The sequence below is a fragment of the Paramisgurnus dabryanus genome, chromosome 19 (genome assembly GCF_030506205.2).
Source record: "Paramisgurnus dabryanus chromosome 19, PD_genome_1.1, whole genome shotgun sequence".
NCBI lineage: Eukaryota > Metazoa > Chordata > Actinopteri > Cypriniformes > Cobitidae > Paramisgurnus > Paramisgurnus dabryanus.
The window spans coordinates 22673455-22686034 of NC_133355.1; the positions used below are offsets into that span (position 1 = coordinate 22673455).

At 36.0% G+C, this 12580-nt stretch overlaps 1 protein-coding gene across 3 annotated transcripts in view; it reads right to left on the reverse strand.

Moving 5' to 3' along the window:
* slc66a2 (solute carrier family 66 member 2) overlaps positions 1-12580 on the reverse strand; it is a 43478-nt gene that overhangs the window by 9542 nt on the left and 21356 nt on the right. For all 3 annotated transcript variants that reach the window (XM_065293399.2, XM_065293393.2, XM_065293385.2), the window contains one exon: positions 10969-11185. In XM_065293399.2, coding sequence (XP_065149471.1) covers positions 10969-11185 — 217 coding nt within the window. The remainder of the gene's footprint in view (positions 1-10968; positions 11186-12580) is intronic.

Here is a 12580-nt window from a genome sequence, read left to right on the forward strand (position 1 = left end):
TGCTTCTTATTTTGATCCTCTTACTTTACATTTACATTTATCAAAATGTTTTATGACACCTCATAAATCTAATTTCGCGAGAATTACCCACATGCAGATCTATGAAAATGCAGAGATGCACAGATTAAGTTTTTCCACAGATAGCCGATTATTCCGACATTATTATATAATCGCGTGTCCCATTTAAAATGCCTGTATAAAATCGATTCTGAATCGGCGGGCTGCGATTCTGTGTTTCATGCACAACTTGTGCGTATACTACGGCTTTTTGGCCAGTAGGAAGTCCTTATTAATCTAAATCATTATGAGTCGGAGTCGTTTATAGCGTGCATTTAAAAAAATCAACACAAAATCATATTATCATGAAAATAGCTGAAACAATTTGAAGAACAGCGATATAAATATTCTTATAGACATTTTCTGGAATAGTGTTTGTAATGGTACTTCTTCTGTGGCACAAATGCACAAGAGCACCCTCAGGCTTTTGGATGTGCCGGGATTTCATTGTAATTCACTAAAATTCATTCATTGAGAAAAAAACATGCATTTGCACTATTATTCGTCACAGCCCTAACTGATATCTGCTCATATCGTATTATGATTATATTAACTTGCATGTTATTTATTCATATAACGACCATTAATATTGAAAATTAAACTAGTGACGTTTCTTTACATTTTCTACATACAGAGCTCAATATCATTGCATTTTTCTGTTCTCTTTTGACTAACAGGATACATCCGCCATGACTATAATATTTATTGTATCCATAGATATGAATATGCAAATTAGTCCCTGCCTCCACCCTTTCGCACAGCCTATGGTTACATGCATTGCGCTGTAATAGACTTTAGTTGTTCGTTCCTACAGACAGAAACAATTCCTGCTGTGTAAAGACAATATTTCCAAACCTGTAGGTACAGTAAATGCGGCTATCAGCCCTAAACTGTGTGAATAGAGCTACTATAAATGCTTATTTCCCACGGGAGATTAATTGGTCGTTAACTGTATGGTTGTCTTTTAAGTAATGAATTACTTCTGCTAGAATGCAGTTTATGTTCGGAGCTCTCCATGTAGTCGTAAGACTGTGAGCCAGCTCATTAAGATTTAAGACACAAGCAATGCTTTCGTCTATGAATGACTATAAAATAATGTAACATTTTAATAAACTGCTCTTAAACGACTCCCTGTGTAATTTAATGACATTTTTTGTACTATACTTTCATAAATAAGTGTGTTTCATATTTTACAAGTTGTGTTTATGTATCTGTTCCCTTCCAGTATGCTGTCATCCAAATAAGATTGTTACTGTGCCAAATAAACACTATTTTGATTACAAAATAAATAGTCTGAGACTAGTTATCCACCTTATTTTTTATGTAAATGTGGGCGCTGCCATATTTGAGCCTTATTGTGAAAGACTTCCGGTGAGCCACTAAACACTAAAGCTAATGGTTGTTGTATTGCAAGGGACATGAGTGTGCCGTTTTGACTGGCTTTTTACTGCTTATTTTGAAATCCAGGAAGACCGGCATAATGTGTGCAGTTGGGGGTTGTCAAAATAGCTGTTACAAATGCAGTAAATCTCTACAAAACATTTGTTTTAATCCACACACCAAAGCTGAATGTGTATGTGGCGCACGTGCACCCATGATCTGTATCCACACATCCATCCAGTAAAACCTTTTATTTTTTACAAAAATTGTATTTATTAATATTATGTTGATCAAAAATATTTTGATTTGATAGGTGGTTTGTTTATTTATTTATAATTGATTTAACTGCTTATTAGTTAATGTTTAGAAAATTCTTAATGTTTTTGCACAAACTTTTATGGTTTAAACGAAAAATAGTATATAATTTATAGAAATAATAATCTGAATTAGCTTTGAATGTCTCCCTCTAGTGCGTAAGAGGCGATTGTAATAATATTTTGCATTAAACGAAAGGAATACTGAATAAATGTAACACAAATTATCAGTCGATTTCATGCACAAACACTCGACTGACTTTCCCGCTGTGTGTCTCTGTGCTTTTACAGTTGAGCATCGAAAACGCATAAACTCCGAGCAACAACGTAAAATTATTCAATGTATCTTTATATGATATATCATTCTACTTCATCATCCCACTGGTTTATACATGGCGGGTGTAGTAAATATTTACCATAATGGTTTTTAATCATGTTTTGTGCGTGCTCCCACAACATCGTTTCCTACTGGCTGACTATTAAAACGGACATCTTACACAAAAAAGAAAATTTGTCATCACTTACTTCTGCTTTCGAAGTTAACTCTTTCCCCGCCATTGACGAGATATCTCGTCAATTAAGAGAAAACGCTTCCCCGCCAATGACGAGATTTTCCGTCTTTCCGCAATACCGCTATTATCCACCAGGTTCCGCAACTTTTTAAAACCGGAAGTATTGCCCTATGGCAAGCTGCTGCATGTCCGTGTCTGTTTTAAAGATCGCTCTGGATGAGATCTCTATGAAAAGTCAGTCACAAAAATGGAATTATCTCTGCTTTTTGCTCAAAATGTGGTGTTTTTGCAGAAACCTACCCATATTCAAAAGCTGATTGCAAAAGAACCACTAAAGGTAGGATGAAACGGGTTTTTTTTGTTTGAAAGCAGAGGGTCTGTTCTTTCATTTGGTATATTGTATGTTTATTTATTTAAAGAAGAACATTTTCTGGAAGGCATTAAACTTTGGTGAAAATCATGAAAAACGCTGGCGCTGGCTGGCAACTTTTTTTAAAAACGCTGGCGGTGAAAGAGTTAAGGTGGATATATTTGCAAAAAAAATTCTCCATTAAATTGCTTAAACACAGTTTATTACTTTTAGATATAAATACAATACATTTTAATCTGTAATTTAAGGGCATTCAGTCCCAATCGCATCATCAATTAAGCCAAAACAATAAAATATGTATAGACGGTTTCAGCAGTAACTAGAGTTGGGCAACAACAACAACAAAAAAAATCGCTGAATCGGTGTTTAGTAGTAAACCGCTATCACCTGCTTTCAGATGGAGCAGCATTTACTACACAGAGCTGTATTTCACCAAGAAGCTAGGCAAAATCGCGTTCATAATTGAAGACGATCTTCCACGATTATAACTACGATTTTCCTAGCTTTCGGTGAAATATGGCTCTGTGTAGTAAATGTCGCTCCATCTGAAAGCAGATGATAGCGGTTTACTACTAATCCCCGAACCGGCTTTACTGAGGAGACACGCATTAGAATCGAAGAATCACAGACAATTTTTTCACCAGCTCTAGCATTAATAACATAAACAAGCAGCTTTTGTGGAAAGCACGTAACTTCCGGTTAACTCCGCTAAGAATAAATGACAAAAAAATCCTTTTAAAGTAGATTATTTATATAACAATTAAAATAAACAACACGTAGATTACCTTTGAAATCAAAATATTTGTTATTTTCGACGAGGTATTTGTTTAAGAGTTTGGTTTAGCAACTAGTCAGACCATTAAACAAACAGAAACCAGAAGTAAAGTTCGGACCAGACACGTAATTGCATCACCGCATGTGCATCTCATATATATATATATATATATATATATATATATATATATATACACACACACACACACAAAGTATACATATTTACATTTTAATATAACGCTTGTGTTGTGAGTGCTTGAGCATGCCTTTAGCCAAATTACACCGAAATAAAATAAAATAAACAGTACCGATCAATCTAAAAGGTTGCCATGGAAACCATCAGGAGTCAGGGAGGCTGATGGTTGCCATGGTTACCATGATAAGAGTATAAACAAACCCTTCTTTAGGTCTCTGTTAACAGTCAGATTCCTGCAACGTAGCCAGATATAAGAATCCACATGCAAACAAGAGTGCCTAGCCACAGACCAAATGCTCAAGAAACATGAGGCTGCTAATACCATGCTAACACCCACACATTAAAATCCAGAAAACAAAAATGATAAAACATGAAAGACATTGAAAAACAAATCTCTTGAGAAGCATGAACGTCTCTCTGTGATAACGTTTCACCTAAAATAAATTCTGCAATAATTTCTTTGCTAAAAAGCAGCTAAAGCCAGCCTTAGCAGGTGGGCTAGTCTTAGATGGTTTATGCTGGATGCGGTTGCTCCTCACAGACAGGCAAGTCTAGCTGTTCCAGTCTTCCAGGCTATTTTTTTCATGCTGCCAAAAGACGATCTCCCGCAAATTATTAGAAATTAGAGTTATTGATGAACGAGTGTTTTGGTGGCATGTAAGTAAATTTTTTCATCATCATGTTTTTTTCGTTTTCTGAGATGGGTGTGTAAGATACCAAATCCAATGTTATGTCATCTTAATCAGTGTCTTGTTGACTAAAACATAACATCGTTTTGAAATATGTCTGCAGGTCTTAGCAACTTTTTTGGTGAGCTTGAAAATATTTTCACCCAGCGGGGTTAACTGTAACGCTGTGTTACAACTAACCCCTCAGCACTTACGATATGAAAACCGCTAACGTTAGTGTAATTCTTGCCATTGTTTTCAATAGGCTACACATGAATGATTGCTGGCTTCCAACAAAATAAATGTGCCCGTCTTATCAAAAATAGTGGGTAAAATGTATTTTTGTTGCCATCTTTATTAATGATTGAATAAGGTCACGTCAAAGATTGAAATCATAATAAAATGAATGGCTAAAATCAGACTTTGATTTTCATTATCTCAGAATTTGATTTTGAAACAGTAGTATGGTTATTACAGACTGGGTCACATATAAAAAATGGTTTGTCATAATTGTGCTGCTTTTTCTGACATATTTAGACATTTGTATCCATTTATAATTGAACTATTGTTAGAAAAGGGCTGGATGAATGAATACAGTGTGGATACCTGTCTATTATAGACAGATATATAAACAATATCCATTTCAAGTATATAGACAAAATAGTATTGAAATATTTGCCTAACTTTATTTTTAGCAAGTGTTACAACTAATCCCCTGCCTGTTACAATTAACCCCACCTATGGGGTAAGATGTAACGATTGCACTTCTGTCACGTTTGGTGTAATTGTCCAAGAATGGCAAGTACTAGAAACAAACTTTAAATGTTCATTTGAAGCAGAGATGTGTGTGTTAGGTTGTGCCCCACTCTCCCCTTCTCCTGAAAGCACTTGGATGTACATAATACAAAAGTTATTGGCACATATTTAGTTGGATTTAAAAATTAGGACTATGCTGAAGGTTTTATTGGGTCGGCCAGTTAAGATGAATAACTCCCGAGTCTGTTTAAAACGTAATAAACAGTTTATGGACTGAATAAAATTCATCCAAAAAGGCAAAAAGCCACCCAATCAGAGCATACGCCTGCAATTATCATGTGCAATTTGTATCAGATATTCAGGGAATGAAGTGTGGATGTGCCATCTGAGCCCGAGACTTTCACTTTCAGCTTCACGGTCTCTACCCAATTAAAGTCAAAAAAGTTAGAGACGCACAAATCACGTCAGACTGTATAACTTTAACTTGACTCAAAGTTTGACTTTAGGGTTGTGAATTAGTTATTACGACATAGTTCAAAGTTATTGGCAAATTATTAGTAGGTACTAGCCAAAACCAATAGCGTTTGATAAGTTTTACTGGTTTTTAGTCCCATTGCATATTAAACAACAAAAAAGATAACTTAAGTTTGATGTGTTAAAGATCCAAACAAAATTGTAATAATGCAAATGGAATGAGTTCAATCCCAGGTATCACCTATACAACACATAAAAATAAATGTCAATAATGCTGCGTGTACACGGCCAGTGACTTAGTAGCTCTCAATGGTAGACGCTCCCAAAAGTTGCTCATCTTTTAAATAAAGTTGAACTTTTTTCAATTTTGTCGCTTCTCTAGACACACCCACTTTCTGTAGCAAACAGTCACTGTCCCTCATGTCCTCTGAAAGTGTTTTTACAGTCTATGGTTGTGACACACAGCCGTTGCTAGTCACTGCCAGTGTGCACACAGCTTAAATTGAATGCAAGTCGTTTAGATAAAAGCATCTGCCAAATGCATAAAAGTAAATGTAATGTAAAGTTTCAAGGCCTTGCATTAGCATTTAACTGAACGTCTTGTCTAAACATCTCTAGCTGAGAGACTGTGTTAGTTTTTAAAAGCAGTCAACACAAACACGCTGCGATGAAATACTGCCGTCCTGCTCAGCATCTCCTGACAGGAACACAGAGGGCAACTTCCTTTTGTGGGATCTCTCAATTCACCAAACACCTGACTTAAATCTTAAATCTACAGGAATAGACAACATAATGAATGGTTTGTTTGCAGCCTGTGGATATAAAACACCCCTTCGCTCTGTAAACAAATACAAAGTGAGTAGAGTACGACCGTAAGGAATTAAGATGACTAAATAGGGCACTGAACATTCTCTTAAAACAAGATCCTTATAAGGAAGCATTATTTTTCCCATCGTGATTCATTAGCATTGAACTGATGGACAACAAAAGAATCACACATGGCTTAAGGTTTCACAGCAACAGTTACTAGACAAACAACTTACTATACAAGAACCAAAATCATTTGTGCTTCAACAGCGCAGCTTCAAATATATAAAACAATTTAAGGTTTATACAAGGTTGTCTCCAAGTGCATTGTAGATTTTGATGAGATGTGACAGTTTACTGTGTAATATAGGTGACACGAAATAACTCTAGATTCAGTGCGGCATTATAGGAAAGTGAACAAGATCAAATAACTTTTTTCATTAAGAGAGAACATTCAACGTACAAAGACACTGGGACACGGAATGCCACAACTGACCAATCACAAAAAGTATTCTAGTGACAAAAGTATGCTACTTTATATACTTTTTTATCCCATTTCTCATGCTTTGCTTACTTCAGGGTACGAATTTGTCCTCAAAATATAATAAAGTAGGTACACACACACACACACACACACACACACACACACACACACACACACACACACACACACACGCATGCATACAGTGGCACAGCCTTAACTTTTAAAAAATTGCATAGTGCCAGTGGTGGCTCCCGCCTGTGGCATCTAATCAGACTGTGGGTGATTGGAGACACACACATATACATATACATATATATACATACACACACAGGCACACACACACACAACAAATGCTGTAAAGCACCACAGAAAGCTCTCTCACACTGTGAGGTGCTGCCAAACACTAACTCACATAGACAGGATGAGTCTTTACAGCACACACTGCGGCTCTCCAACAACTATGCTAAGATAACACACACACACAACATTACTGCAAAGTACAATGTAACATTTATTACCAATAAGGTACGAATTTTGTATGATTTGTTCATTTTCAGGCCATATTCTGCTACTATGACTTATTAAATAAAGAAATATGAAAGTAATAAAAATATGTGGTCCCACTATAAGACTTAATGTCTCTTTACACACAGAGTGATAACAATAAAGACAACTGTAATGATAACTATGTTAGTAATCACACCAGTGGCAGCTGGTCAGTAGGGGGTGCTGGGGCGCCGCCCCCCTTAAAGTGGCCAGAGAAGAAATCTAAGTTAAATATATAATATATAATAATATATATAATATATAATGTAAATTAATACAAAATAAAATCCTTTAGTTGTACCATTTCACTGTTGGTCATGTTATCATTTATTTAAAAAAATAATCAAAACTGAGTTTGTTGTGTATGTGTCATGTTTGTGTGTCTGGGGCGCACCCCTAAAGGGCTCGTTATAGTTGTGCGTAGGTCCTACGGCGTAGCCGCGGCGGCGTAGGTTCCGCATCGGTTTTCATTTATACTTGCAAACACACGCGCAGTTTTAAAGGTTTAAGGTTCAAAAAACACATTATTTTCAACATACCATCCATAATTTTTTTTCACCACGGAAGATCAGCTCCGAATGCAATACTGATAGGAATTAATAGTGTCTTTACAGCCTTATATTGGTATGCGATATGACAATATTTGATCGTGAACGATTAAAATGTCTCCAGGATCCACTTTTTTTGTATCGTTGTATCGTGCATACAAGTACGCGACAATTGCAAGTACACGACAAACGGAGGCACGCGCTTCATGAAGGCAAGTTAAGGGCCGGGTATACCTCCGCATCTGCGGAGCTTTCAAATTATACTCACCGCTGCTACGTCAGGGCAGCACTGATTTGCGACATGTACAGTACATTTAAAATTTTTGGATAAGTGAAGAAAAGTAGCAGATCCACCATTGCAAACAAAGTTTAGAACAAACATCAAGAAAACAAGGAAAAGGAATCAAACATTATGGTGACGAAAATGCTCCACAACTTTCTGTTCTTGAAAGAAGTTAAAATAAAAGAAGAAAAAACAGTGTGCGCGCAAATGCTCTCCATTTCCTTCGTGTAATTTTTGTAGTGGAGTGTCCTGTCTCAATATTTTCTCGCGCATGCGCTGTTGTACGCGTACTGTCTGACATTTTAAATGTGCAAGCTCTTTAAATCAGAATTTTGATTGGCTGCTATTGTTTCAGCAGAAAATTGGCTTAAGCTAGAAATCAAGTCTTGTTTTTACGCATACGCGACAGATCACATACAGTGGGCAAGACACAAATTTAGTCATCAGATTAGTGTCCGCGGACCGCCAAATTTTTGCAAACGCAAGTGCTTTGTATGCTTATGCGTCAAATGTCGGTGTTCCTCTGTTAACCCTCTGGGGTCTAAGGGGTTTTTAGGGCCCTGGTGAAGTTTTGACATGCACTGACATTTGTGCTTTTTTCAGTTGCTTAAAAACATATTAATGGCAAAAGTCTCATAACACTGTGTTCATCACAAACTGGGCTACAATATCATATAATCAACATGTATGTACATGTTTGTATTTTTGAGAGAAAAATGTTTATGCGTGGTTTTTGAAAAAGCAAAATTTTTAAGTCACTGATATAAGTCCACAAAACTCATTCTAAACATGTTTTCCCAAGACTTTTCCAAACAGGATCTAGTAGTCTAGAGTTATTTCTTCAAAATGATGTGAAAATCATATGGCCTACTCAATCACATAAAGCAAGATATTGATTTACAATTTCTAAGACACTTTTGCTTGGGAAAGGCTGTATGTGTGGAGGCGGTAAAGCTCCTGAATAATCAGTGATTGACAGCTGAGAGACAAAAGAGTTGAATAATGAGCCACATAATGAGCCTTGTGGGGATGTTCAACAGGAATGTAACTTTCTCTGTATAAAACCATGATAAGGTTTACTTTCAATATAATGTAAATACACACACACACACACACACACACACACACACACACATATTATGTATATATATTTCTATTATTTTCTATTAATTTCACAAGTATAAGTTACCTTTTAAAAACCATAGTAGCCTAATCATGGTAAAGGTACTGTTTGGCCATCGTAAAATGAACACACTTCAACACAGGGTTAGTGTTTGGTTGGCCAGCGAGAGGTTTACTTTTGTGCAGTAAAAAGCTCAAAAGAACAACTGCCTATCGTTGTCTGGACTTTTATTTGTGTTTTGTAATCATTATAGTAGAAACACAACAAGGGACACGCGTGATAAACTTATCAATGTTTGTTTACAGCCGCCGCCATTACCTCACGTGTTGATCATGAAAGCAGTGAATGTGTGCACATGCGAGTGATCCTGTGTTTAATAAACTTGCTGTGCGGAGATATGCGCTTAGACGCAACTAAATAAGGATTGTACTGTTTGCAATCGCCTATTTATAAGAATACCAAAAAGCGCATCGAGTTTCCTGACTCGCGTGTTTGTGTATGTGCGTTCCCTTCGCATCAACTGTTTGACGGAAGACAAAGAAAACACTCGCGTCTGGAGATACTGACACACATACGCAAGTAAATAAGGATTTAGATGTCATGTTTGGTGCAATCGGATGGAAATACAAGGAATGGAGAGACTGGATTGTGGATTGCATATCCATTGACTGCAGGAGGCACGAGTCATGCATATGGATGTTTCTGCTCGTTCACTTCAATGGCGCGGGGGTGTGGCGATCTCATCTCATTAGAGATAATGAGGTAACAGAAGAAAGACGCTACCTATCCTCCTTCTCATGCAGTTTACACCGAATAACAATATCTGTTTTCGATTTCACTTACATCATTTAAAAGGAGACATTCCAAGCATTATGTAGACATTTATCTTTTGTTTCTACACCAAGTATTCATTAAGTTACAGTTAATTTTTCTGACGCGTTTCTGAAAGGACTTCACTAAGGGAGAGAGAACAAAATGCGCATCATGTTTATTTTCTTAATTTTGCGAAAAGTACAACATTCTGTTTTTATTGGGAGTGGACAGAAAAAACTAGACACTTTAACGTTTTAAATGATGTATAAATCATATCTGTATGTCAAAAATCAGCATAGTAATTTAAGTCTCTTTGTGGAGTGATTGAAAAATAAAGAGTTTGCGGCACCTGCGCCACCGTCGACCCCAGAGTGTTAAGTTGTTATTTGTGGTGTAGGGTCTTTTGTGTGAATGGGCCTTTAGACAGGCAAAACAAACTTTAGATGTATGTTTAATGGACTGTCTAATGTATCTGATTCCTGTAGCTTAGCAACAGTATTTCATGAACCAGTTCAGCAGGTAGTCTGACAAGCAAACATCAGAGAGTGAATGGCATATTTTATTGTCCATGTTTTACTGCACAAGCACTAGATCATTAGTAAATTGTTGTATCTCGAACAAATATGGTCCCAAATAAGTGTTGGTTTTGTGGTCCAGGTTTATTCCACAAATATTTTGTATTGCTTCATCTTTTTCCAGTTTAGGTGTGCAACTTTCAAAAAGTGTGATTGTTTAAATGATTTACAGTTTCACAAAAAAAAAAAAAAAAAAAAAAAAAAAAAAATCACAAAAATTATACCATGGTATTACTTTTCTAAAAAAGGTAATGCATACTTTTCCTTTCAACGGTGAGCAGTACTAACCTCATGCCTTCTGTAGATTTATTCTGGTAGTTGCAGTAGAGCTGTGGAGTTCCCAACATGGCCTCTGTGAACACGGCCAGAAAACCCAGAGTCTCCACAAACAGAACCGAGTCCAGCATCAGATACGTCACATAGGTGGCCAACAGTGTGAAGGCCAGAACACACTGCAGGTAATCCATGAAACGACTCCAGGACCAGAAGTAATTCAAGTCAAAGTCTGGCATTCAGAAAAACACAGTAAGTATAAAAGGCAATATATGGATGAAAGACTGTCTTTGTTGTTAAGTCTTAATAGACTAAACTTAAGTAATAGACAAACTTTAAAAGTAAGGATATATTTCAAAGTATGTATTTTAGTTTATTTCTGTAACTCATTTTAAAAATAATGCTGTTTTTCCAGATAGTACCCAAAGTAATTTGGTTAAAAACGGTCTTCTCAGGTTTCATCTTTCAACAATTACTATTTTTAAAACACTGAAAACATTTCATACATGTACATAAATCATGGTCTAGGTCGGGTATATTAGTATGGATGAAAGGTTTAGTCATGAGACTGCAGAACTCAGATCAGAAACATTGTAAGACTCCCAACACAAGAACTGATACAAGAGCTTTTCTTTCATCATCCAGTTCCTAGAACACAGAAACATGAACGAATTCCGCCCCAAAAGAATCAGTTTTTTCCAAACGATTCGTGTCTTGTGTGGATTCATCCTGAACTCTAAAAGCTCATAAGCCTTTAAGTCGGATTTCTGCTTTTCCACTGGTGGAGAAGAAGGTCTGGTCAAATCAAAAGGTTGGTTAAATAGCAGTTATTCTTATGAAATCCTGCTCTGTTTTAAAGCAGCAGTGGAAATGTCAACATGACAAAGGACAAGCAAAGACCAAAAGTGAAGCACAAGTGCCGCAGTGACATTGAGAGTGTCATGACAGCATGAGGAAATGTCAGGTCATGTGGGACAACACTGATAGAGAAGAGTCGAGTCCAAAGCACTGCTTTGATGATCTGGACTGAAGCAAAAAATCCAGATCTTAAGTAACAAAAGAGTGGGTCGAGAAATTGAAAATATGACTCATATCTATATGTCTGGAAATGACAATGAGGAGGAATGCAGAACCTAGATTGGTACTGTATGTGTTCTTATAAATGAAGTATTTTGTATGTAAAATGCACTTAAATAAGAATCTTAAATTAGTGTTTGGGAGGCATGATTACATTTTTGAAACAAAAATTTTAACAAATTTATTAAACAAAGTCCAATATATATATATATATATATATATATATATATATATATATATATATATATATATATATATATATATATATATATATATATATATATATATATATATATATATATATATATATATATATATATATATATATATAGACAAGAGCTAGCTAACTTAACACAGAAGTTAACTTCGAGCCAGGCATGTAACCGCAGCAACACGCATGCTTCAATGAAACCATCTATAGGAAATCCTTTTAAAAAAACATAAATCTCTAATTCAGTCATACTGTATGCGGTATGAGGTAATCTGCATAACATTCACATACATGCATTTGGCAAATGCTTTTATCCAAAGCAACTTACAGTATAGTGCA